This window comes from Equus asinus, chromosome 27 (assembly GCF_041296235.1).
Source record: "Equus asinus isolate D_3611 breed Donkey chromosome 27, EquAss-T2T_v2, whole genome shotgun sequence".
NCBI classification, from domain to species: domain Eukaryota; kingdom Metazoa; phylum Chordata; class Mammalia; order Perissodactyla; family Equidae; genus Equus; species Equus asinus.
In genome coordinates this window covers 23,090,446-23,117,147 of record NC_091816.1, presented here as the reverse complement: position 1 = coordinate 23,117,147, position 26,702 = coordinate 23,090,446, and the positions used below count along the sequence as shown (strand labels likewise).

Below are 26,702 nucleotides of genomic sequence, written 5' to 3'. Positions count from 1 at the left end.
GCAGAAAACCAAAGTCAATATCAGAGTCAAACAAACGCTGCCTGCGGGGCTGCATTGGGAAAGCTTGAAGACCGTCCATTTTTAAGTGACCAGAGACTTAACCAGAACCACGGAAACAATTGTGCTCTCAGGTAGACAATTTCTATTATTCTGATTGATTCCAAATAACGTATTTTTTAAAAAATTATAGTTTTTACTTTACAAAGAAGCTATTAGTTTATGTTCTAATTGCTTGCATATTGAGAGAGTATAGAAAAAACTGATGTTCTTATATGTGGAAATATTTAAGTGTAAGATATTTTCAAAGCAAAGAGAATGTTGACTGATTTAAAAATGAAAAATAGGCTTGAATATTTTCAAAGCTTTTTTTTTACTTAGGGATTCTGGACCGATGTCACTGGCATTATTTACAATAATTTTCTTTTGCTCAAATCTAGAGGTTTCCCAACTGTTTAATTCCTCTCGACCAATGCTGTTTCCATAATTACCAACAGCACAGGTGGCAAATGAACAATAAACATGATAGTACTTTAGAGATCTCAATTTACAGCTTGTGTCAAGTCCCTGGGCACAAAATGTATAGGAAACCCTTGTTCTTTGTATTGCTAATTGTGTGCTTAGATTTTTCAAGTCAGACTTTTACAAGAAAATCTCTATCACCTTAAATTAAAGTTCGTGCTAAATATGATCTATAACCGTCAGAGTTTTGCATGCATTGCTTTCTCTTTTAGGATGATTTCATTCAGGCAAGCAGCTTATTTCATTTGCTTATTTGCTACAGTTTCCTGCGGTGAGTGGCTTATCTACAAAACATAAAGTTAAGGGTGTGTGGGAGAGAATTAAGCAAGACATACTACCCCTGGAGAAGGCTATCGAACACACAGCATTGGGAAGGAGGCAGGCCCTAATAAGTTACACATCCTTTTAATGTTGGGAGGCAACTACCACTTCTCAGATGTATCGCTCTAAGACACATCGTGGGAGGGGAGAATGCCTTCCGGCATGTGTCAACAGAAACTTGTGTTTGGAAATGACTATCTACAAGGCAGATCCTGAAACAATCAGCACTCATTTTTTTCATAAACTTTTTTTTTTTGGGGGGGGGGGGAGATTAGCCCTGAGCTAACATCTGCTGTCAATCCTCCTCTTTTTGCTGAGGAACACTGGCCCTGAGCTAACATCCGTCCGCATCTTCCTCTGCTTTATATGTGGGACGCCTGCCACAGCATGGCTTGCCAAGCAGTGCATAGGTCCACACCTGGGATCTGAACGGTGAACCCCGGGCAGCCGAAGTGGAATGTGCGAACTCAACCACTGCACCACTGGGCTGGCCCCCTATAAACATGTTTTAAAAATCAGCTTTATCTGAATATGTAAAAGAGTGCTAGGCATTTTATATTGTCTGGGTCTAACCCAAGTATTGTAAGAAGTACAGGGTACATATTTTTATTCTTTTAGGCCACAGGGAACCATTTCAGAAATGAAAGTATCAGGTTTCAATTTAATTTAGTAAACCATCTCTTTGAACAGTTCTTGTTTCAACACCAAGTTTTGACCTTATTTCTCTCTCTATCTTTTCCATCAAATTTTCAGAGAATAAGGATGATCCTGGACACTTTTTTTCATTAATCTTTGTAGAGTGGAGTTTTCTCTGTGTCATCATTATGAGTGGGTTCTGAGTCCATGTTGGCTTAATATTGCTTACCTACCTCTCAGATGTATGGCTAGGAGAAACACTTCTTGGGTAAGGGTTACATTTGAAACAGATATAATTTCTTCAGGAAGAAGCCTTTTTTTTCCCTAATCCACAACTCCCTTCCATGTGGCCCCTCATTCTTAATTGCTCTTCTGAGCCATAATCATTACCATTTACAAATCCACTGAATACTGAGGAGTACAAGCCAGAGACGCTGTGGACCATAGCCATTTCAATTTTATTTTTTGGCCAAAAAAAAAAAAAAAATTCATGATCATGCTAGAAAAATTAGAGGTACAAATAAGTGGAAAATGAGAAACTACATATTTTCTGTAGTCCTATAGTACAGAAATGGCCACTGTTAAAAATCTTTCATTTAGTAATTCTGATATTTTTCTACACACATTTACACATTTAACAAAGATGTTATTAATTACAAATACTTTTTTAACATATTTTCTATTTAAAGCAATCTCTTCATGCAAATAAATATATATCATATTTTTTGGAGCTTAGTATTCTCCTCTGTTCATGGTATTTTTGCTTGCACATTCTTACACACATATTCAATTATTTCTGTGGAATAAATATTGGAAATAAAAATATTAGATACAAAGATGTGAATATTTTTGAAGGTTTTATGAAATGCATCATGACCATTATCTGCCAGAAAGGTTATTCTCAAGTTGACTTTTTCTACCAGTGGGTGAGAGTGATCATTTACCCGACTTAGGCCAACTCTAACCATCAGGTATTGTTTTGTGGCCTGGCATATATTGACCTTTCTGGAAACAATGTCTCAATTTATTTCTGGGAAACCGCTGCCTCCCAGTTTTGGTCCATGCGGTTGTGACCCAGTCAGACCTGAACCAGTAGGTGAGGCACACATCCTGCTGGCTCCATTGCCCTGATCAAAGCCAAAGCTTTGCAATAAGACTTTTGCTTACACTTCCAGAAATAAGACTCGGTTTTTTTTTCACTTGGATTTGAACTATGACAGAATGCTGAGACCTGAGTTTCTGGCACTATCTTCCCACTATGTGGAACTGAAGAGCAAAGGCAACACCAGGAACAGAGCAAATGTTTGAAGAAAACGTTTGTGTCTTGATGGGATCAGCTGAGTGCTGTGTCCAGTTATTCCTGAAGTCGGATCCAACAAAGGCTCTTTGGCTGTGAACCAATACATGTCATTTGTACTCAAGTCACTTTGAACTAGGTCTTTTTTTATCATTTTCAACCAAAATCAGTACATCAACACTGGTAACTTAAATAATTTTAAATTTTAACTTGCCTATATTTATGATTCTTATCATTTTTCGTATATTTATTGGTTGCTTATATTTCTTTTGGAAATTACCTTTTCATATCCTTTGCCAATTTAAAAAAATGAGAGTCATTTTCTTCTCCTTATTGATTATATGATTTTTTTAACAAGCCTGAATAACTTGCCCAAGGTCCATGGACGCAGGGGTCGGTGTGACATAATATAACATAATATTTCATGTTATGGAATAACTTATGTTACAGTGTTTTCCATATACTCTAGAATACAATACAAACAAGCCTATCATCATCATCATCATCATCATCACCAACTTATGAGAATAAGCAAGAACACCTGTTAGAACTTTCTTTCCAGTCTTCTCCAAAGTTGGTGTACTTTTAGTTGCTCTCTTTCATTGGCTGAGTCACACAGCAATTCACAAAGTTTCTCCTGCAGAATGGGAACTCCCAGACTAGCACCAGCCATTGTTTGTGCCCTAGTTTGTGTGTTGGGATGGGAAGGATAGTTGCTTGATAATTATGAATCAGCCATAAACACCAAATGTCTAAAACACAGGGCATTTTGCAGCTAGCCTCATCATGGGGTCAGTTACTCAGTGTTATGTGTGTTTACGAAATGTAGACCTGTACACTTGGCAACTTGTATTCCCAGAAGCTTCCACATGAAGAGATCTCTGCTCTTTCCAAATATAAACCTTACCCAAGGGCTAGTCATCTTAGCCACACGTCTGAGTGGAGGAGAGCTGAACTTGCTGGACTGAGTCCTCATAATAGGGCTAAGAGCCAGAATCCTCAGGGGGTGGGATGGTGCAGAGGAAATTTTAATCTTCAGTGCTTAATGAAATACATGCGGCTACGCAGCCCATCTCCTTAAAGGCAATACAGAAATAGATGTTATTAAAATTGAAGGGTGGCTGCTGCCCTAGGGGATGGACAAGGTTGTCACTGGAATATCCTGTGGTTAATGGACAGATGGCCGACTAAAGCGAATATGTTACCTGAGTTGGAAAAGCTTATTAAGCACACTTTGGAGTGGATCTTTCAAGGTAAACTCAAATTCAGTATAAGAGTAAAGGTAACATGTAATACTCTAATAATGTGTGGGATGCAGGGTACTTTAGAGCTGTGAACAATTCCAAACAGCAAATACATAATTGAAAATGTATCTTCAATATGGCACATGCGTGCATTTGCTTAAGCTGTCTAAAAGATGAGCTTGTAGAAATTGAGCAAATACTTTCTTCTCTGCACTCATTCCTAAAGTAATACATGCCAATAACTGTTAGTTTGCTTGAATTAAACTGAGATGAGGAACAACATTTAACGTTGCACGCTAGAAAAGGGAACAAGAAGGGGAGTCAGAAGAGCTGGGTTTATGTTCCAGGACATTCATTAGCCATGTGGGTCTTGGGCAAGTCTGTATTGCCCTGGGACTCAGTTACTTAACTTGTTTCCTAAAATAAAAAAAAGTCAGATGCTTATGATAAAGACTGTCTCTAGCTTCCCTTACAGAGCTGTTGTGAGAATCCAGTGGGGGTGTTCATTATGAAAAAGAGATCATACATCATTATTATTATTTTCTTTTTGAGGAAGATCAACCCTGAGCTAACATCTGCTGCCAATCCTCCTCTTTTTGCTGAGGAAGACTGGCCCTGAGCTAACATCCATGCCCATTTTCCTCTACTTTAAATGTGAGATGCCTACCACAGCATAGTGTGCCAAGTGGTGCCATGTCCACACCCAGGCTCTGAACCAGTGGACCCTGGGCTGCTGAAGAGAGATGTGTGAACTTAACCTCTGTGCCACCAGGCCAGTCCCCATACATCATTATTTTTAAGGCATGATATTTTCATTGCATGTTAGGTGACAAGGAGAAACCAAGCTAGGATTGCATTTGGGGGGGAATAATTTATGTACAAATTATTGTGTGATTTAATAAAAATCAACCAAGTCTTTCTTGTTTGTGTTTTGCTGAGGAAGATTTGCCCTGAGCCAACATCCACTGCCAATGTTCCTCTTTTTTCATATGTGAACCGCCACCACAGCAAGGCTGCAAGAGACGAGTGGTGTAGGTCCCAACCCAGGAACAGAACCCAGGCTGCCCAAGTGGAAGGCACTGAACTTAACCACTAGGCCACTGGGGCTGGCCCAACCAAGGTTTTTTATATAGAAGTACCCATAAGATGACTTTAATATCATATATTCTTCAAATAGTCACCTTAATATGTGTCATTCTGCCTCTACAATTAAAGTCATGTGATAAAGATCTTTGGATATTCCTTGGAGGAAACAAAAAGGTTCAGAACACATATATTTCTATTACAATTATTATTTACATTCATTCCAAATTAATGTGTTTTTTTTCAACAATGACATCACAGGATGCCTGACTCAACTGTATAAAAATACCTTCTTCAGAGGTGGGGATGTAACCGCCATGTACACCCCAAGCGCCCAACACTGTCAGATGATGTGCACGTTCCATCCTAGGTGTTTGCTGTTTAGTTTTCTTCCTGAAAATTCAGCCAATGACGTAGACAAAAGGTAAAAGTTGACATTTTGTTATTGGAGCAATTAATCTTTTTCAAACTGGAATTAGTCGTGTGCAAAAAAGTGTAGCATATCACAGGCTTGTTTTGCAAATGGGGTTTAAGGACCAGCTTCATTGGAATCGCCTGGAGTGGTTCTTAACATAAGCAGATTCTTAGGCTGAAGCCAAGACCTGCTGAACCAATGACTCTTGGGCCTGGAAATCTGCATTTTAAACAATTGCTGCATTCACTTAAAGTAGTAGAAGCTAGTTATTTTCTATCCAAGGCCTCAAGGAAAACACTTGAGAATCATTGGGTTAAGAGATTGTCTCAAGAAAGAGTCTAAAAACGGGTGAATATTTCACCTGAACAAGGAAACATACTTGCTGTCTGACTCATGATCACATTTGTGGACAGCACAGTCCTAAGAAAGTATAGCAGAAGGCAAGCATTTTGTTGAGAATGTAATCGAGTAAGATCCAGAGCTTATGACCTTGGAAGAAGGCAGGTGTGAATGGTGCCCAGAGGGAGCCAATTGGAGCACCTATGATTTGCATGGTGTGTGTGTGTGTGTTTGTGTGTCTGTGAATATATGTTAGTAACTGGTAATTTGGAAAAGTAGGAGCACTGGGAAAAGAGTTGGCAATTAAAAATCTTATTAGCTCATAAAGTTGCCTAAGTACAGCCATAGATTCATTTTCTTTAATTTTGATCAATATCCAGAATGAATGTTTCTTCATTGTTCCATTTCTATATCCGTAATTCTTTAGTCTTATCCTCACTCTATTTGAATTTAAAAACTAGGAGTTAGACGATTACATGATAAACTTGTACAGAAAACCCAGACTGTATGTGAGAGGCACCAACTTTTTTTTTTTTTTTTAAGATTTTATTTTTTCCTTTTTCTCCCCAAAGACCCCCGGTACATAGTTGTGTATTCTTCGTTGTGGGTTCTTCTAGTTGTGGCATGTGGGATGCTGCCTCAGCGTGGTCTGATGAGCAGTGCCATGTCCGCGCCCAGGATTCGAACTAACAAAACACTGGGCCGCCTGCTGCGGAGTGCACGAACTTAACCACTCGGCCACGGGGCCAGCCCCAAGAGGGGCACCAACTTTTAAAATAAAGAGTTGAGTCAGGTTCTAGGATCCTTGTGAATAATGAAATTGCGATTAAAGTTGACATGAAAGACAGAAAGAAGTCTTCCATTAGGTGTGGACTAGAAAGAGTTAGTGAAAGAGATGGACATCATATATAGATCCAACTCTCATGACTGATTTAATTTCTCAAGTAAATGAAAGTATTTATAAAAACAATCACCAGGTAGGAACGTAGTTTCCCCAAAAGTTTAGGAACACAAGAGAAATCACTAACTCTTTAATGTGGTTGACCTCCTGTACTTAAAAATGTGAATGTAAAGGAAAACAGTGCTGAAGTTAGGTATCACAAAGACTGTTAGATATTTATGGAATAGACTCTAAGAACGTTCTTTCCAGCAAGTGTCAGGGAAGCTGTACTATTTTCCTTATTCCTGCCTACAGTCATTAGTATATAAAAAACACTATACATTTTCTCCATGTGTGTTTATTATTTGACTTCCTAAGTGAAGCTACTTTCGAATGCAGGTTTGGTTGCTTTTTGAAAGACAGTGTTACAGGAACGCTGCCGAGAGTGTCACGGAGAAGTGCAATTTCTGGACATTCCTTAAAGCAATGTGGTCATCAAATAAGCGGTAAGGTGTGGATTTCTTAGCTAAATTTGAATGAATGATGGGTCCACCTTAGAAAAGCTTCTGCTCAAAGTCTGTACTGCGGTGGACTTTTGGAAGGGAGTGTTCAGAAAGATAGCAGAGATGGGGCAACATTCAGTCAACACATGCTTAACGAGCCTTTGATTTATGAGGTTAGCACTACAGGTAAGATTTTCAGCAGGGGAATACACATCTAAACAGTAGTGTCCCCTTGATTCCAGACACGAATCTTAAAGAGCACACAGAGCTCTCTCTCTCTGTTTCACATGAAGGTAATTTGTACACGAGTGGTTCTTTCTCAGTGGTTCTCAAACAGGGGTGGTTTTGTCCTTCCACTAGGGGGCATTTGGCGTTGTCTGGAGACATTTTTGATTGTCACAACTTGGGGGGATGCTACTGGCATCGAGTGGATAGAGGTCAGAGACGCTGCTAAACGTTCCACAAGGCACAGGGAAGTCCCCACGACAAAGATTTCCTAGTCCCAAATGTCAGTAGTCCGAGGTTCAGAAACCCTGTTAACCCGCCATATCGAAGGACTGGGCTCTGTAAATCTTACTAACAATAATACTTAGAAAAAATGTGAGGACTAGGAGGTCAGGAAACTTAATTCTGATGCTTATTGGTATTAATGTCTTGGGAAACAATTTCCAACCTTATCCTAATAAATTTAAGGCGAATGAACTATTTCTCTAACATGACTGATAGGAAAGCAAAAAGTACTGAAAAGATTCTCTCAACTGATGGGTTGTCGGAACCTTCAAATAACTGTGTTGTGACTGTACATCTTGGCTATTTTACCTTTACTATATACAGTTAATTTTGTAGGTTCAAATTTCAGGTGTTTTTAAAATTTTTCATCCTTTCCTTTCCCATTAACACCACCCCACAATACACACACACTTTGTGCCTGCAGTTTGTATAGCAACTGGTCCTTGGTTATAAACATGGGGGCCTGGCTTAGCTGACATGTAGTTTACTAGGGAAGGAGTATATTTCCTATTTTATAAGATCAAATTTATATCTTAATACAATTTAGTGTAAATTACTCAATTAAGCATTGTTTTCAATTGTGGCATCATAGTAAAATTTAAAGAAAAAATAATATTGTGCCTTTCTCAATATGCCTAGTTATTTTTCCCCCCAAAACTTGGTCTACTCACAGAGCTTGCTTTAATGTTCTCTTCCAACTTTCCCCAAATATCTTACATTAAAGTGAAATATTGCTCCGAGGCACGTAAAGTCTCTTGACTCAGGACAAATTTTGGTTTAAAACATTTAGAGGTAGGTTTATAGCTTTTAACTAACCAGAAAGAAAAGTTTTAGTTTGTAAGTATCCCAGCCTGATTTTCAGTCTGTTTCTTTTTCTCACGTGTTGCAGAATGGGAAAGAGATTCCATTTCTATGATCTGCAAACTCCTGTGAGCATGAACCACAGTGAATAATCCACTGCCCTGCCCATCTCAATATATTGTTTTCCTACTAGTTGGTATATTTTCTGTCATCCTCATCATTAAATTTAGTTTTACAACTCCTTCAACTATACCTCTTAGGAGTGGAAAATTACATACAATAGATTATGGTTTATACTGCTGGTTTCCTTAGCCAAGGGACTAACTAACAAACTGGAGTCTTTAAGAAAAAGAGCCTAACTCATAAATTTGGTTCACTGTCTGTTAGAAGAATTATCTATATTTTTTTAATATAAGATAAATTTCAATTAAAATGGTGCTTAAGTGGAATTTAATAAAAATTTAAAGCAAGAGTGGAAATGGCTTCCTCCACAAAAACTCTACATTTTATGGTAATGATTTGACACACAGTTGTCAATGACTAGTCTTACAGATGCAATTCGCAATCAGACAGGTGTAGTTGACAGCTGAGAAATAAGCAAGGAGATGAGAAGCTCCTTCAGTCAAGACAAGAGGTTGAAAGGGCGTCAGCTTGTTTAATAATGCAAATCCCTAGCGCTCACCATCAGGGTCCTCATTAATGCCTTATCTTCCATGGCTCATTGATAATTTCAGTGTGAAATATTACCTGTACTGCTGCACACACCTTGCAGAGTTTTTTTTCTTTTGGTGAGGAATACTGTCCCTGAGCTACATCTGTTGCCAATCTTCCTCTTTTTTGCTTGAAGAAGATTGTCACTGAGCTAACATCTGTGCCAATCTTCCATTTCTTGTATGTGGGATGCCGCCGCAGCATGGCTTGATGAGCAGTGCGTAGGTCCATACCAGGGATCCAAACCCATGAACCTTGGCTGGCAAAACTGTGTGCAAACCTAACCACTATGACACTGGGCGGGCCCCAGGCGCCTTGCAGTTTTGGAAACAAAATAATCCCTTTTCCATGCTAGTGCCCTGAAACATATTGGAATGTATTTATTTCAAGCAGAGTTTGATAATTTAGTAATGTAATAAAACTTCTATATCCCCTAATAAACAGGGAAGTTGCCCCAATCAAAATATTGTCCTTCAAAACTGTCCTGCTCAAATTGATGATGTACTTCTGGAAGGGAAACTGACTGAATTTGTCCTACTGTTTTATTTGTACAGCTTGCCACCAAGACATTTATAAAGGAATTGATATGAGAGGAGTCAATTTTAATGTATCTAAGGTTAATAGTGTTGAAGAATGCCAAAAAAGGTGCACTGATAGCATTCACTGCCAATTTTTCACATACGCCACGCAAACATTCGCCAGTGCGGAGCACCGGTGAGTAAAATTTATGTGTTCTTTCTGATGGTACTTTTAGGATTTAATTGTGTTCTTCATGATCTCTTTTCCTTTTTGTCGTACTGAAAACCAATCAGGGCATTTAAACCTAACATCTCTCCTTACTTACTCAATTTTGGTGTCATTTTTCTTGAAGAGAATAATTTCCATTTGGACCACAGGCAGGCTATGCTTGTGAATTGAGGGCTTAGTAGAATAATGTCTCCCACCTCATTCTTGCCCTAACCATCCCTCTGCAGAGGGGAAAGATGTCTATTTGGTTAATAATACAAACTCCTAACCACTCATTGTGAAAGTTATTGTTCTGATTGCTTTGTTTATTTTCCACTGACCATGGATCATTTCAATGGGAAATGGACAGCTGCATGCACCTTGCAGTTTAGGAAGCAAAGTAACCTCTTTTCTTCACATTCAGGAACAACTGTCTATTAAAACACAGTCCAGGAGGAACACCCACCAGTATAAAGGTGCTGGCTAATGTGGCATCTGGATTCTCACTGAAGCCCTGTGCACTCTCACAAATTGGTAATTACATGGCTCCTATTTCACTATGTGAGGGTAGTAGGCAGAATAAGAATCTCCAATGATCTCCACATCATAATTTCTGGAACCTGTGAACACCTTACCTTACACAGCAAAAGGGGCTTTGTAGATGTGATTCTTAAGGATTTCGAGATGGGAGATTATTCTGGATTATGTGAATGGTCTCAGTGTAGCCACAAGCGTCCTTAAAAGAAAAAGGAAGACAGAAGCGTTAGTCAGAGAGCGAGCGAGATTTGAAGATGTTACACTGCTGGCTTTGGAGATGGAGAAAAGGTCCTTGCAGGTGGCTTCTAGAAGCTGGGCTAGGACCCCTCTGTGGATGACTGGAGAGTGGCAGCAGTGCATCTCTTTTCCTATTTGTTCCCTCTCTCTCCCAGCACACTCCCCATGGTGTGTACCAGATTTATTGGTTCAAATTTACTGATTATTTAATTTTTCATATTCATACTTGTTTTTTAAATATATTTTCTCTCTCTTTCTTCACGTTCTCCATTTGGCAAGACATCATTTCCGTACTTCTCTTCAGTTCTGTAGACATGGTTTCCTTTAGTTCTTTGAACATATTTAGAATAGCTGACTTCAAGTCTTTTTTGGCTAGCAAATCCAACGTTAGTGCTTCCTCAGCAGTGGTTTATACTGACTGCCTTTTTTCTGTGTATGAGTCATACTTTGTTGTTTCTTTGCATGGCTTATAATTTTAAGCAAAAAGAAAATTAGACCTCTGAAATAATAGCACGTGGCAATTCTGGAAATCAGATGCCCTCCTTCCCCAGACTTTGCTCTTGTTACTGCTTTTTGTCACTGTTGCTGTTTGTTTGGTGGCTTTCCTGAGCTCGTTCTGTAACGCATTTAGGCTATGTTGTATGTGGCCACTGATGTCTCTGTGTGGTTTTCTTAGTAGTTAGCCAATGACTGGACAGAAATCTCCTTCAATGCCTGGAACCAATAACTCTCCCAGCCTTTGACAAGGGGTTTTTTTGTGAGTGTTAGGGCATGCTTTCAGTGTTTCGGTAGGCATCTTACAACTTCGCCTTGACCTTTACTTTCTGCTGACACAGAACTCACAGAGCTTGGTGTCAGCCAGCAGTGAGAGCTTAGGGCTTTCTCAGATCTTTCATGGGCACGTACGCAGCCCTGGTCGCATACACAACCCATACATGCACATGACCTTCTAGATTCCCAGGAATTCAGAGATTCACACCTTCCCCCTGCCCCCACCATGGAAATCTCTTTCTCTTGGCTTTCCATGTAAGATTTTTATTGGTTTGCTCTTTCCCCCACTGTTATTGCTGCCTTAGGCAGCTGCCATGTTACACAATTGCCACAATTTTTTTTTTTTTGACAAACACTTCCAAGGAAAAGGCCGTTAACATTGAGAAAGTTCTGAGTCATGTCAGGTAAACTCAGTCCTTGTGAGTGGGATTTTCCTGAGAACTTCCAGACAGATCAAATAATGACCACTAACTGGGGATGGGGCTTTGGTGTAGCTCAACCCCATTCTGCCCCCTCTAGTGGCTGCTCCTCAAAGACTGCTGGTTGTCACCATGATTGCGGGGCTGTTTTCCATGCTTTCCTGGAGCTGGGAGAGGGGGATGGGAATAGGGCAAGGTAAAATGCCACGAAACTCACTATTCTTACTGAGATTCAGTTGTTTTTCTTGAATTAACATTTCCTGGACTGTAATTAACCTCTGGTTAATTTCTAGAGTTCTGAAAATGTTGAATTTGGCAATTTTGCCAGTGCTCTCATTTCTTTTACGGAGGAAAGGATTTTCGGGGCTTCTGCCATTCCTACAAACATCCTGTCGTGCTTTTCATAAACAAAACAAACAAACTAGCTTTAAAAAAGAAAATGGTCTCAGAACAAGGTGGCTCCTGTCCTTTTGTCATCTGGACAGGTCACACTGTGGCTGAAACGTTGCATTCCACATTTTGAATGGAGCAATGGAGAGTTGGAACATTTATTGCAAAAGATGGTAACCAGGATGGAAAGATACGTAGACTTAACGTAAAATAAAAAATGGTTAAAGGGGCAAGTTAAAGACGTTTAACCTGAAAAAGAGTCAGGAGGACTCTCTTCCTTTTTGGTTTTTGAAGGGCTGTCGTTGGGAAAGGGATTTGACTAATCTGTGTGGTTCCATAAGGCAGATCTAGGTAGAGGCTACTATGAAGAAAATAAGAAAAAAATTCCTAATGCCTAGAATGGTCCAGAAAAGAATTAGGCCTTGTCATGAGGTAGCAAGCTCTTTATCACTGTAAATGTCTAAGTAGAAGTTGAGCAACTTGTCAGGGATGTCCTTGAGAGGATGTAGTTGTAGGTTGGCATGGATGACCCATAAGTTCTCTTCCAGTTTCAAGAGTCTATGTTTTTTAAAAAAGGTTTAATTATTTGTGTCCTAATTTCCTAGACTGCCCATATGAAATATTATGTTATAGTGGGTCCTCTCTCTTGGTCCAGCGACGCTCATTTAAGTTAGGATTCTTTTTGTCCTTCCCATAATTGCTATCGCTATTCCTTAAGCTTCCATAATTTTAATAGAATTCATGTGTTATCAAATTGAGTAACCTCAGGAAACAATATAAACACAAATAAAAATGGAATTATGAAACATGATTATATAAGGAGGATGAACGTGGATTTTCTCCTATTCTAATTTCAGTGGGCACATGGCATTTTTGTCAGCTACCTGATACTTTTTAAAATTCTTTTCATTAAAATCTTTTTCATAATATTCAGAAAAAAGTTAACACAAAACTTCGTGTTCCTCAGACCTGGCATTCAGGGTCAAGGTAATGTAAACAGAATATGAACACATGCTGGAGAACCTAAACATTTTGCACTCATTGGCAAGGGGAGGTAGGGGCATAGATTGACCTATTTTATTTCTCTGACATATAAACCTGTCTTTTATCAAAGTTAGATCAATTTTTCCCTCTTCTAAATGGCCAACAACAAGTTTGGGGATATTTTAACAGACAGTTTTTTCACCTAGGATGTTGAGTGTTATGAAAAATAGTCATAATTTCTTATTATTATTAGTTATGATGACAAATTACAGGCACATTTCACATCATGTCATTTACTGAGGAACAACTTCGCTCTGTGAGTTCACAGGTTGCCACATGGACATGTTCCAGCATCTCGCATTCTCAGACGTGGATGTGGCCAGAGTTGCCACTCCGGATGCTTTTGTGTGTCAAACCATTTGCACCTATAATCCCAACTGCCTCTTCTTCACGTTCTATACAAACGCGTGGAATATAGAATCACAAAGGTCAGTACAAATGTGTAAAGTGTGCTGCTGTCCTGTCAAGACTTTAATTTTATCGTCCAGACTTTAATTTTATCGTTTGAGTTTTTTAAAAGTTTAGTGCATTCCTGTCAAAACACTTGAACCCACAGATTAAGTGGGTACTTTTCTGCCAGGTACAGATTAGTTAAGAGATTAGCAGATTTTTCTACCTACCTTCTCTTACTTAAACCTACCACCGAACTCATGAAACAACAGCCATAGAAAAGGAAGGATCTGATGCCTTTCTTACTGATCTTAGTGTTTTGTGTTAGCTTGAAGTATGAACCGCTCTCTGGCAGCACATCCTTTAAGCTCGTTGGTTCTAATTCCTCTGTCTCAGAAACTGGAGCCCTGTTTTTCCTGATCAAGGCTCTGATTGGACCTCCTCACCCTCAGATAACTCACCCTTTCCTTTATAAACAAGCTGGAGCTAAGAGAAGGGTATATGGTTACAAAATAGCATCAGCCGCATAAATCCCCAGAATTTGTTCTTTGCTCTTTTTTCTTTTTTCACTTACAACGGGGAACTTGACCATTCTCCTCTTTTCAGGTTATCTGTGCCTATCAATTTTCTTCAGAGGGAGATGTGGCTTGATTTACATTTAATCTCTGTAATTTATGAGAGTCCTGTAGTCTGGGATTTACTTCTTAGTCTGATGTACTTCTCAGGAGAATAAAATTTTCGGGATACTTTTTTTGTGTGGTATTTTCATATTTGCCTTTAATGCAGTTTTCTTTCTCTCTCTCCCCTTTTTTTAATAGAAATGTTTGTTTCCTTAAGACTTCCCAAAGTGGGACACCGAGTTCCCCTACCCCTCGGGAAAACACCATATCTGGATACAGTCTTTTAACCTGCAAACGAACTTTGCCTGGTAATGTGATTTGATAGTAATATTACCTAAAATATAAATTTTATGGTCTTCTAACGAGCCATAGTGATGAAATAATCCTCAATGTACCAGAAGCTGATGTAAACGTGGTGTATTGCTGTTTTCATTTTATATTTTTTTATGTTTATAATTGGCACAGAGCCTTGCCATTCCAAAATTTACTCAGGAGTTGATTTCCAAGGGGAAGAATTGAACGTGACCTTCGTTAAAGGAGCGAATGCCTGCCAGGAGACTTGTACAAAGATGGTTCGCTGTCAGTTTTTTACGTATTCTTTACTCCCGGAAGACTGTAGAGGAGAGAAGTTAGTGCACATTTATTTTTCCAAGACAGTTAGCAAGACAATTTCATGAACTTTGCTCCTCTGTGAAGGTTTCATCTTTACACTGGTTATTTTGTCTAGGTGTAAGTGTTCCTCACGACTGTCCTTGGATGGCTCCCCAACTAGAATTACACACGGGAGACAAGCGAGCTCTGGTTACTCCTTGAGGTTGTGTAAAAATGAGGACAACTCTGGTGAGTACACTTTACTTTCCTATAAAACTGTAGAAAGATGTCTGTGTTGTTCTGATAGCTTGCTTTGTCTCAGATAGTGGAATTATGGATTTTGTTTTTCTCGGCTGAAGAGGCCTCTGATTCACCTCTAATTCCAACCGTTCCCTTCAACACTCTCTTTCTAGTCTGTGGAACAAAAACAAACCTACGTGTGGTTGGAGGAACCAACTCTACTTGGGGGGAGTGGCCCTGGCAGGTGAGCCTGCAAACAATGCTGACAACTCAGAACCACCTGTGTGGAGGGTCAATCATTGGACACCAGTGGGTCCTAACTGCTGCCCATTGCTTTGATGGGTAAGTTTTGGACATGTCTTAGGCAGAGTCTTATCTTACCTTGTTGTTTTGAAGAATCTATAGTCAATTTCTCAATCATCAAGTCAGTTTATTGATAGAAAGTTTTTTTTTTAATAAAAGATATTTTAAAGCAGGGATGGTATTCTGAATGTTGAACTAGGGTCTGAGCACTGAATGATCTGATCCGTCAGAGCAGAGTGTGCTGTGTTGACAGGACTGATGCTCTGTGGGGATATCACTCTTGCTTTAAAGAATAACTAAAAAATTGTTCCCAATTGTTGCCACCTCCATCCAGCACTCCTCAAAAGTATTCTTTAAAGACTTCTCTTTCAGGCCCATAGAAATTTTACCTGCAGCTTTTTGATTCACACATGCACTGATAATATTAATAGTAAAACAGAAATGTGATAGTTAATTACCATGTATATTTCAATAAATATAATCTGATATAATATTTCTACTTTATCAGGCAAATAGTACATATGGCAGGGTTTTAGAAAACTTAGAATTTGTAGTTAGGCAGAAAGGGGTTTGAGGCACAGCTCTCCCACTTATTAAAGGAATGAATGGCCTTGGGCGATTTGTAAATCTCTTTTAGCCTTATCTCCCTATCTGGAAAATGTGAATAATCATAGTATCTAATTTGTAAGGTTATTGGAAGGATTAAGTGACATGCTTAAAATGCTTAGCACTATATCTGGAACATAAAAATTACTCAAAAAAGGGCCCACCCAGTGGCGCAGAGGCTAAGCACGCATATTCCCCTTCTGCAGCCCAGGGTTCACTGGTTCGGATCCCAGGTGCGGACATGGCACTGCTTGGCACGCCATGCTGTGGCAGGCGTCCTACATATAAGGCAGAGGAAGATGGGCACAGATGTTAGCTCAGGGCCAGGCTTCCTCAGAAAAAAGAGGAGGATTGGCAGCAGATGTTAGCTCAGGGCTAATCTTCCTTGGGAAAAAAAAATTACTCAAAAAATATAAGCTATGATTAAATAAGAAATGTAAAAATGCAGAAAGCATGTCAATAGGGAAAAGAGATACTAAGAGCCCTAACATAAAAGACTCTTGATCACTTCCAAAAAATATTCTTTTTTCCCTAAAATTCCCCTCCTCCCCTGTCTGAAAGGGCAGAGCCTGGGCTACTGTGTTCCAGGACTGAGGATGCTGCTTTCGAAATATAACAGAGTCAGTGGCACAGTTGGACAGGGCAGGGCTCCTCCCTGGTTGCCACATGGCAGCCTGGGCTCCAGTTAGAGGCTGTGCTGCAGATGACATTGTTAAAGAGAAGGCTGTTGATCTGGAAGGAAAGACTCTGTGAAGGGAAATAGTAGATCCCCTTTTTACTAAATGCACCCCAATTTGGAACCAAGAATTTTCTTCTTTTTTTTCCCCCAGCATCATTGAGATGTAATTGACATACAACATTGTATAGGTTTAAAGTGTACAATGTAATGATGTGATATATGTATACATTCTGAAATGATTGCCACAGTAAGGTTAGTTAATATATCCATCACCTCACATATTTGCAATTTTTTTGTGTGAGTGTGGTAAGAACTTTTAAGATGTACTCTCTTAGCAACTTTCAAATATACAACACAGTATTAACTGTAGTCACCAGGCTGTACATTAAATCGCCAGAACTTACTCGTCTTACAACTAGAAGTGTGTACCCTTTGACCACCTTCATCCATTTCTCACCCCATCACCTCCACCCTGGGGGATGACCCCCAATCTGTTCTGTTTCTCTGAGTTTGGTTTTTTAGAGTCCACACATAAATGAGATCATACAGTATTTGCTTTTTTCTGACTTATTTCACTTAGTGTAATACCCTCGAGGTCCATCCATGTTGTCAGAAATGGCAGGATTTCCTTCTTTTTTTATGGTTTAATAATATTCCATTGCGCACATATACCACAACTTCTTTATTCCAGTCATCTGTCACTTGACACAACCTAAGTTTCCACGTGTTGGCTATTATAAAAAATGCTGCTGTGAACATGGAAGTGCGGACATCTCTTTGAGATAGTGATTTTGTTTCTTTCAGATATACACCCAGAGTGGGATTGTTGTATCATATGGTAGTTATATTTTTAATTTTTTGAAGAACCTCCATGCTGTTTTCCATAGTGGCTGCACCAATTTGTGTTAAGAATTTTCATTCTTTTTTTTTTTTTAAAGATTAGTACCTGAGCTAACATCTGTTGCCAGTCTTCTTTTTTTCTTCTTCTTCTCCTTCTGCTTCTTCTGCTTCTCCATCTCCTCCTCCTCCTCCTCCCCCTTCTTCTTCTCCCCAAAGCCCCCCAGTACATAGTTGTATATTCTAGTTGTGAGTGCCTCTGGTTGTGCTATGTGGGACGCCGCCTCAGCATGGCTTGATGAGCAGTGCTCGGTCTGCGCCCAGGATCCGAACTGGAGAAACTCTGGGCCACCAAACCCTGAGCACGCAAAGTTAACCACTCGGCCACAGGGCTGGCCCCAAGAATTTTAATTCTTGAAGGCTCCGTGTTATGAGTTTACAAGAGACAATATACTTGGAAATACTGTGATCTAATTGAAAGAAAGCCACTTTGTACCTGATATTTCCATTATTTCCACTAGAGTTTTTTCTGAGCAAGTCTGTCTTGCTCATCATTCACTTAATGATGATAAAAATTTCTGGATCTTTACACAAAATGAGGCTTTATTTTAGCTTATAATTTTGTATTTACTTTGTGTATATTCATATGTTAAGGAGTTAATTTAAATTTTCATACTTCCCAAAATATAGACGTATTTTAAATAACACTGAAGTCCCTCTAATTTGCCCCATTAGAGAGACTTGTGTAAAATCACTCTAACTTCTCAACAGTTCTGAATTTCATGGAAGTAATTGCTTTCAGGTTTGGTGAAATGAGCAAGATTTTCCCGTGATAAACTACTAGAGTCTTTCCTGCCCGCAGTTTCTCTCAGAATGGGACAGTAACATTCTTGTATTTTTACTTACAGTAAACATCAAATAATTACATAAATGTACCTTTTCAATGTTTTTAACTAAATCTTCAGAGATTCAGTGCTGCTGCTGCTGGTGATGACAAATTGCCAGGAGAAATTAGGTAAGCAAAAATATGTCACATGTAGTATTTTCTTCCCAGTTCTTTTGTGAAAGGTAAAGTGAAAGGAAAAAGGACCAATATCAAAGGCCACCCTTTCTGGTTTCAAATAGATATTTATTTTTCCCTCCTAGGCTCCGCTTCTCGGCTGTTTGGCGCATTTATGGTGGCATTTTACATCTGTCAGAGATAACAAAAGAAACGCCTTTCTCACAAATAAAAGAGATTATTATTCACCCAAATTATAAAATCTCAGAAAATGGTCATGATATTGCCTTAATAAAACTTAAGTTTCCTCTGAATTATACTGGTACGTAGCATATTTAAGGAGAAGCTGTACAGCTGAATTGCATTCATTTAAGCTTTCACATCAACTTGAATGAGAGGGCAGAATCTGGGCAGATTGTCTTTATTTTCTGGTTGGTGGGGTTGGGCTAAAGGCGAGGATTGCCGGGGAAGATAAAACCCGTGACTCGACATAAAATCTCTTCTACTTAAGGGCCAAGAAATGTTAATTAGTTCCTCTGGGTAGGAATACAAGTGCATATACATTATTGAAATAATAGACATGGGAAATGTCTTTGCCATCGGGAAAGCATGGCTTCTTTTGACAAGAGTAGCAGAATTACCATTGTTTTGGGCATTGGCATACAGTCATGCGCCACATAATGACATTTCGGTCAACGATGGACTGCATATATCACGCTGGTCCCATAAGATTAGTACCATACAGCCTAGATGTGTAGGAGGTTCTACCATCTAGGTTTGTGTCCATACACTCTATGATGCTCGTACAAAGACGAAATTGCCTAACGATGCATTTATCAGAACGTATCCCCGTCATTAAGTGATGCAAGACTGTGTTAGGAATGCATGAGGTCAAGTGGGGCCAGAAATAAATTTCCAAGTCTGACTTGAGTAGAGAAGACGTTGATCAGAAGGAGGATCTGGGAAGACAGCAAACTGTGGTTGGAGGTGGTGCCTTTGGAAGGACAATGCTGCACAGTTGCTGAATGCCTGCTGTGTCCATTAACAATTCTGTGACCTCGAGAAAGTTTTTACCTCTTTGCACCTTTAATTTTCTCATCTGTAAAATGGGTATAGTAATCAGCTCATTGGTTTCTTATAATAATTAAGTAAGTCAATAGGTTAAAGCATTTAAAATAGTGCCTGGAACAGTGTAGATACTCTGCTATTACTATTAAATTAAAATTTAATCCAGAAAATTTAACGCCAAAAATGTCAAGTGAAAATGACTCTGATGGTGAAGAATTTCGTTGAATCATTGACCTCAGAAGTTGAGCAGAATGCAAAAGGGTTATTCCTCTTGGTGCTATTCTATAGAAAGAGAATATGGGAAAAGGAAAGTATGGATTTTTAAAGTCAAGATCCACACCTTTATCTAACTAAACTCTAATGTAAAAATTACCTTTCAGAATCCCAAAAACCAATCTGCCTACCTTTCAAAGATGATGCAAATACAATTTATACCAACTGTTGGGTAACTGGATGGGGCTACACAAAGGAAAAAGGTAGAGACGACATTTTAAATATTATTCCTAAAGCAAGTCTTATATGTTAAAGTACGTGGAGAGGATCAGTTGAATTTGCCTCTGTCTAAAATTATATCCAAACTCCCGATCTTTCCAATCTATTCATTTTCAAATATTTTATTCAGTGATTCTTGAGAAGATGTATTTTTGCTTGGGCTTTGAAAAATTTGTAAGGTAAATTTTTAAGCATCTTACTTTATAATAAAGGTCATTCGTTTGACTTCACATAAAGGATTGGTCTCATCTAGGGCTAACAGGCCCACTCAAGCCCCTCGTGTCCTCAGTATTAATAGTGTTCCCATCCCTCAATGCCATTGTTCTTGCCTGGTATTAATGACCAGGAATACAAGCCAGTACACCATTTCTCTTTATGGCAGGCTTTTAATCTTTTTTTTTTTCATGCATCCTTCCTGCAGTCTGATAAAGCCTGTGAAGCACTTCTCTAAAGATGCTTTTAAATGTTTAAATGAAACACATAGAATTATAAATGAAACCAATGAAATTGCAGTACAGTTATCAAAACACTTTTAAAAAGATATGATATAGTAATCCATGTGCTCTTTATTAATATATTAAGTAGCAAGTTGTTCTAATAAGTACCATAAATTTGAACTTGTGATGAGCACAAATGATATTTTCAGTGACCTGCCACAACTGTAGGGTGATTGGAAAATATCTGTGACTTATATTGATGGCAGAGTCATAGGTATGGCTAATAGTCCTGTGTTTGCCTACATTCACAATTAAAGGAAGTCTTGGACTTGAGTTGGAGGTTGGTGAAAATAAAAATGCATTTTTCTCCTATCCAAGTTTATAGACCATGTGAATTCTTTCTGTGAAGAGCCCCTGTTTATGTATACTTGAGCTATTTCAGGTGCCCTTGAGATTTTCAGGAAATAGACTATTCTTTCCAAAATTACGTTCTTTATTGACACTATAGGAAATCATATTTGCATAATTCTTTGCAAAAGGAGATAGCTTGCAAGCTCTCTCCATCTTGCCTGTTTCAGTCCTTTATTCAACTAATTCAAAATTTTTGAATTTTGGCCTAGCACCTTGAGGCAGGAAGAAACTAAAAGTAACCTTAACTAAATAAAAAAAAGCTCCTAACCTCTATCCAAGGGGAACCTGGACACTGGTGGAAGTTAAACTATTTGTAAATAAATTGTTCTTTATGGAAAAAACCCACTTGCATGCACTCAAAGGACAAAATACTCCTCTGTTGCCAGAGGTTTGGGGGTTTTTCCCTCAAAAACTCGTATTTTTTTAAATTATCATTTTAAATATATTAAACAAAAACTGAAAGGTAAGAACTTCCCGGCTTTTGGATTGCAGGTAGTAAGAGGGATTTTCAGAGACTTCTATTGAGATGAGAGGATGGCAGAGAGTATGGAAGTAAAACCTTGGGTTAGCCTGGGGTGCTGGGGCTGTCCTAACAGCACACCAGGGGCCAACACAGGGCTCTCTCTCTCTTTCTCTGTGTTTGTGTGTATATCTCTATCTTCTCACTGTTATTATTTTTATCCAAATAATTGACCTTATTGAAAAGTTCATCATTCTGATTTACTTTAAGACTTTAATCTTATTTCCATATTTATTGTATTTCCTATTTCTGAAGTTATATATTGGTTACCTCATAGGTGAAATTCAAAATACCCTGCAAAAGGCAAATATTCCTTTGGTAACAAATGAAGAATGTCAAAAAAGGTATAGAGATCATGAAATAACCAAGCAGATGATCTGTGCTGGCTATAAAGAAGGAGGAAAGGATGCCTGTAAGGTAACGCACTCAATTATGAAAAAACCTACACAATTAGCTACTTGAGAAAATTAATTTCAAAACGTATTTTCCATTGTATATTTCATTATAGTTTTAAAAAAAATTTAAGCCAAATGATCTGATAATTTTACAAGTAACCTTTAACAAATTGAATATATATTAGATACATATGTCACAATCTGTGCAGGGGTATGCTACATTTAAGGGGGGACAATTGTACATACAATAATTGTACTAAAATATAAGAGCATTAGATTTATTTGACATGGGGATGATGATGTCAAAATTTTTTTGTTGGAATAAACAGAAAATACAACCGTACGCTATTGAATTAAATCGGTTTCACCATATCCAACAGCTAATTAAACACAAGACACCTGAAGAACTATAAGAAATTGTATGTGTGTGGTGTGCATGGCGTGTGTAGCGTGACTATAGAATTTTAAAGGCATATCTGTTGTAACTTTCTATCATTTTGTTTTTCCACCCGCTCTGACACAGGGGGATTCAGGTGGTCCTTTAGTCTGTAAACACAACGGCATATGGCACCTGGTGGGCGTCACGAGTTGGGGTGAAGGCTGTGCCCGCAGAGAACAACCAGGGGTCTACACTAAAGTTGCTGAATACAGGGACTGGATTTTAGAGAAAACACAGAGCCAGGATGGACAGTCTTTGAAGTCACGAGCATGAAGAAGCTGTATAGACGTGGGGAAGAGCTCAGTTGGTAGCCTAAGTTTTGCAAACTGGGTTCAATTCAAATACTGAACCTTGGGATCCTCATCTGTAAAAACGTGGAGAGTGGTATGTCCCTCGCATCCTTGTCATAAGGATAGAGTGAGATCGTGCATCCAAAGCTGCTGAGGGCAACGTCTTGCAAAGGCATGCTGTCAGCCTTCGGTAACGATGCTAATCATGGGAGATAGCAACTGCACATCTTCACAATTGTTTGTTGTGAAATAAAGAGTGTGATTAAAAAGTGTTTTCTTCTGATTGTAAAACAGGATGGAAGATAAGTGACTCCAGATCCTGTGCATGGGATCATTCTAATCTTACTTCTTCCTCTGGAACTTGGTATATCTCAGAGAGAATAATTTCTTCTCTGTGCCTTACTTGCATGCTCATTAAAACTTCCTACTGCCTGCCTCACTTGGGGGGAAGAGCCAATACGCTTGGGTTTTGTTCTGCCAAGTGGAAGGGAAGACACCTATGTAACATTCACATTTCCAAGAAAGAGACGGCTTACCTGAACCTGGAGGAATAGCAGTGTGACTTTTCATTTTGGCCTCCCACCTCGGTTGCCCTGGCGGAGCTGCAGGGCTCCAGGCTGGCCATGCAGAGGAGGCCTCTGGGGCTGAGGTCGTCTGATTGCGGCTCATCCCACAGCCTTCTTGGGGGGACAAGGGGCTTCAGTGCATGGTGGGCTCTGCAGTAGTAATTCAAGGAGCGTTGGTAGGTGTAAAGTAGTTCCTAAAATTCAGTCTTGTAAATTCATGGCAGTAGGACGAAGCCCTGAAATGAATGATATAAATCCTTATACCACACAAATTCCAAACTTGATGGTGATTTTCACAACTGATACCCGGTGGTTGGATTTGGTTCGGTCAAGCTGACTTAACATTTACACAGAAGTGACCATTTACAAAATATTGTGTAAATTAAGTAGAAAAACAGAAAAGTTTCTAAAAGAGATTGAGTTTTTCCTTCCTTATTCAAAGACACACTGAGTGGCAGAAGGGGCTAAAGATGGAGTGAGCTGAAGGAAGACCATGAGGCCTGGGTTATTCACAGACCACACAATAGGAAACTGAAGAGTTAAGAGTTTATTCCAGAAGTAAATTCTCCAGATTTTGTAAAATCTGGCTGGATTCCATGAAATGATTAAAAGTAAACACAATTTCAACTTTTACTTTTGCATGCAATAAAGATATTGGTCTTTGTTCTGTGTGGGTGTTGTTTTATATTTAAAAGGAAAAAAGTGTTTTGCAGTGAAAATCTTTTATCTCCAGCTTTTAGTGTTGATAATTTGAAAGGGTGTTTGAACAGGACTTTGGAGTGTTTGCAGGGTAACCCTCGGGCTTTCGTTGATCGGGAAATGACCTGGTTTGGGCAAAACCGAGAAGAGAGTTTTGAAATGTGGAATTCCCCTGGGGTATGGAATGGTCATTTTAAAGTCGCCAACTGGAGCTAGTGGTACTGGAATGGTCTCTTTATTACTCTCCATGTCTTCGGGTAGAGGGATGAACTGAGGGGCCCTTCACACAGGGAGAGCCTCGTAGGACTGAGGACCATGTAAGAGGCTAATAAGGAAAGAGCTGGAATGACTTCACCGTCACGAGGAAGAGGCAGGGGTCTCCCGTAGTGGCATCCAAGACAGGCTGGTGGCAGTACCAAGCTTGGAAGCTGGCACTGCTCTTCCCTATGACCACAGCTCATGTTCCTGTGGCATGCACAGCACGTCTACACATCTGATTCGAGTTAGCCAAGGGCTCCAACATCTGTCTCATTTATTGCCAAGGTGTGGGAAACCCCTAATATCAATTAAACGTTTTACTTTAATTATTATTTATCTCTTTCTGCTCACTAAACTGTGGAGACTCTCTTTCTCTCGCTCTCTCTTTATTTTTTGGTGAGGAAGATTGGCCCTAAGCTAACATCTGTTGCCAATATTCTTCCTCCCCTCACCCCACTGCCAAAGCCCCAGTACATAGTTGTGCATCCCAGTTGAAAGTCATCCTAGTTCTTCTATGTGGGATGCTGCCACAGCATGGCTTGATGAGCAGTGTGTAGGTCTGCGCCCAGGATCTGAACAGGTGAACTCCAGGCCGCCAAAGCAGAACGCACAAACTTAACAACTTGGCCACGGGGCCAGCCCACAAAGGAGACTCTCTTTTATTCATATGGCTTATAAATGGGCATTCAGTAAATGCCTGATACTGACTACATCTTTATTCTTAAGTGGAGGCAATGGAGGTTCAAAGAGGTAAAAGATTAGCTTGAGGTCACTGGCAAGGATAGAGCCTGGACTAAACTTAGCACTCATAGCCCAGATTATAGCCTATATCATGTTGCCTCATATTATGAGAAGGAGAAAAGATGACATCTAAGGCACTGGTTCTCAACTGGAGACAATTTTACCCTTGATCCCCATCCAGGGGACATTTGCAACATCTAGAGACATTTTGGGTTGTTGTACCTTGGTGAAGGAGTGCTGCCGTCCATCTACTGGGGAGACAGCAGGGATGTTAAACATCCTACAGTGCACAGGACAGCCCCCACAACAAAGAATTATCTGGCCTAAATAATGCCAGGGTCGAAAGACTCTCATCTAAAGCCAGCATTAACACCTTACTGTGAAAAGGGAGATATTTCAGGAACAGCAAGAAAGGGGTTGTAGGACGTGGGAGGCTGTGCACGTTTTCAAAGCAAGCCTTGATGAGAGAGAAGTTTCCAAGAGACAGTGGACTGTGGCTGTGACTGAGAAAGGGGTCTCCACCACCAGTACGCCTATGTGGTTTTCCCTGTCCCAGAAAGATTTTGGGTCACCAATGCTCCTAATTACTGGCTTGCACTTGGGTCTCTGTAGACTAAATTCTGGATTCTTCCTGAGATTTTTGGCTAGTAATTTTCCATTTTTATTAGGTTTCAAAAGCATTTTATTTCACTGGGGAAAAAAAAAACTTTACCTTTAAGACAGAAGTAGTTGACATCAGAATTCTAAACTGTGATGGCATTAGTTGAAAAGCGTTTTTAGAATGCCATCAGTTTGAAAGGAAGGTCTGTTTAATCTCAAAGAGTTTCTATGCCGTTAAGACTCTTATTCTACTTGTATTTGAATAGACAACAATGTTTTGGAATCCTCATATTATTTCAAAGGCTTTAGAGATTTCATTAGCTAGCTAAACCAAACTTGGGAAAATATTATTTGGTTTCCCAAGAAAGTATTTCTCTCGTTGGAGTCTTTCTGTTTCTGTCAATAGGGTTAAAGAGTTGTCATTATAGTCTTTTTATTGGGGCTTTAGGATAGAGATGGGGTTTCATGGAGAAACAATACAGGGATGTAAAGACCTTATATAATTTCACATATCAGTTTTCCATGAAACCCTGTCTTGGCATAAATTTGCCCTTCTACCTTTGAGCTTCATAAAAAGGAGTTCATCATAAATATGTGCTTTGTGTGTACTGGAATGTGCTTGATTTTAATGGGAAAACTCAAGAAAGCAACTAAAGACTCTTTATGCCAAATAGGTTATGATACTGGCAATAGATTAAATAAAAATATTTGAATAGCTGCCTTCCAGATAGAATGTCACAATAGTTCCTTAGCACTTTGCATAAAGACCTTTTCTAAGTTCAAAGCCCCCTTGCTTTTCTGTTCTGTGGAACAAAAAGCTGGCTTCTCTCTTCTCAAAAATTCTTCAATTAGTTTATAGCGGGCTAAGCCTCAAATTTACTTTTATGCACTGCCTCCTTCAGTAAGGTCTCTCTTTTTCCCCATATTTCCCTTTCTGTGTGAGATTTGAAAGGGCTGTCCAGCGTTCCTAATCTTCCATCATCTTTCTCCATAGGCATCTGGCCACCAGAGACTGAGTATTCCACACCTTCAGAAACTATTCAGATAATGGCAACATTATTAGGATAGACATTAAGATTATCACCACTGTCTCCAAATAGTGAAATCCTCAAGTAAACTGGGGACATTTTCTAGGTT

The 26,702-nt window shown here is 39.3% G+C and overlaps 1 protein-coding gene across 3 annotated transcripts; it reads left to right on the top strand.

Annotated features, from left to right (window-relative positions):
• Positions 1 to 34: 34 nt before the first annotated feature.
• On the top strand, positions 35 to 22,970 carry KLKB1 (kallikrein B1). 3 transcript variants are annotated; one of them, XM_014855767.3, is made up of 15 exons: positions 35 to 131; positions 732 to 790; positions 5,362 to 5,524; positions 7,134 to 7,240; positions 9,814 to 9,973; positions 10,410 to 10,519; positions 13,652 to 13,811; positions 14,592 to 14,701; positions 14,859 to 15,021; positions 15,121 to 15,233; positions 15,398 to 15,566; positions 18,796 to 18,971; positions 20,098 to 20,193; positions 21,855 to 21,994; positions 22,496 to 22,970. In XM_014855767.3, the coding sequence occupies exons 2-15, from the start codon at positions 733 to 735 to the stop codon at positions 22,682 to 22,684; spliced, it is 1,914 nt and encodes a 637-aa protein (XP_014711253.2). In that variant the 5' UTR covers positions 35 to 131; position 732; the 3' UTR covers positions 22,685 to 22,970. The 3 variants fall into 3 exon arrangements, with proteins under 3 accessions (XP_014711253.2, XP_070356096.1, XP_070356097.1); XM_070499995.1 differs by lacking the exon at positions 732 to 790 and having other exon boundaries at positions 54 to 131; XM_070499996.1 differs by lacking the exons at positions 5,362 to 5,524; positions 7,134 to 7,240 and having other exon boundaries at positions 63 to 131.
• The last annotated feature ends 3,732 nt before the right edge of the window (positions 22,971 to 26,702 follow it).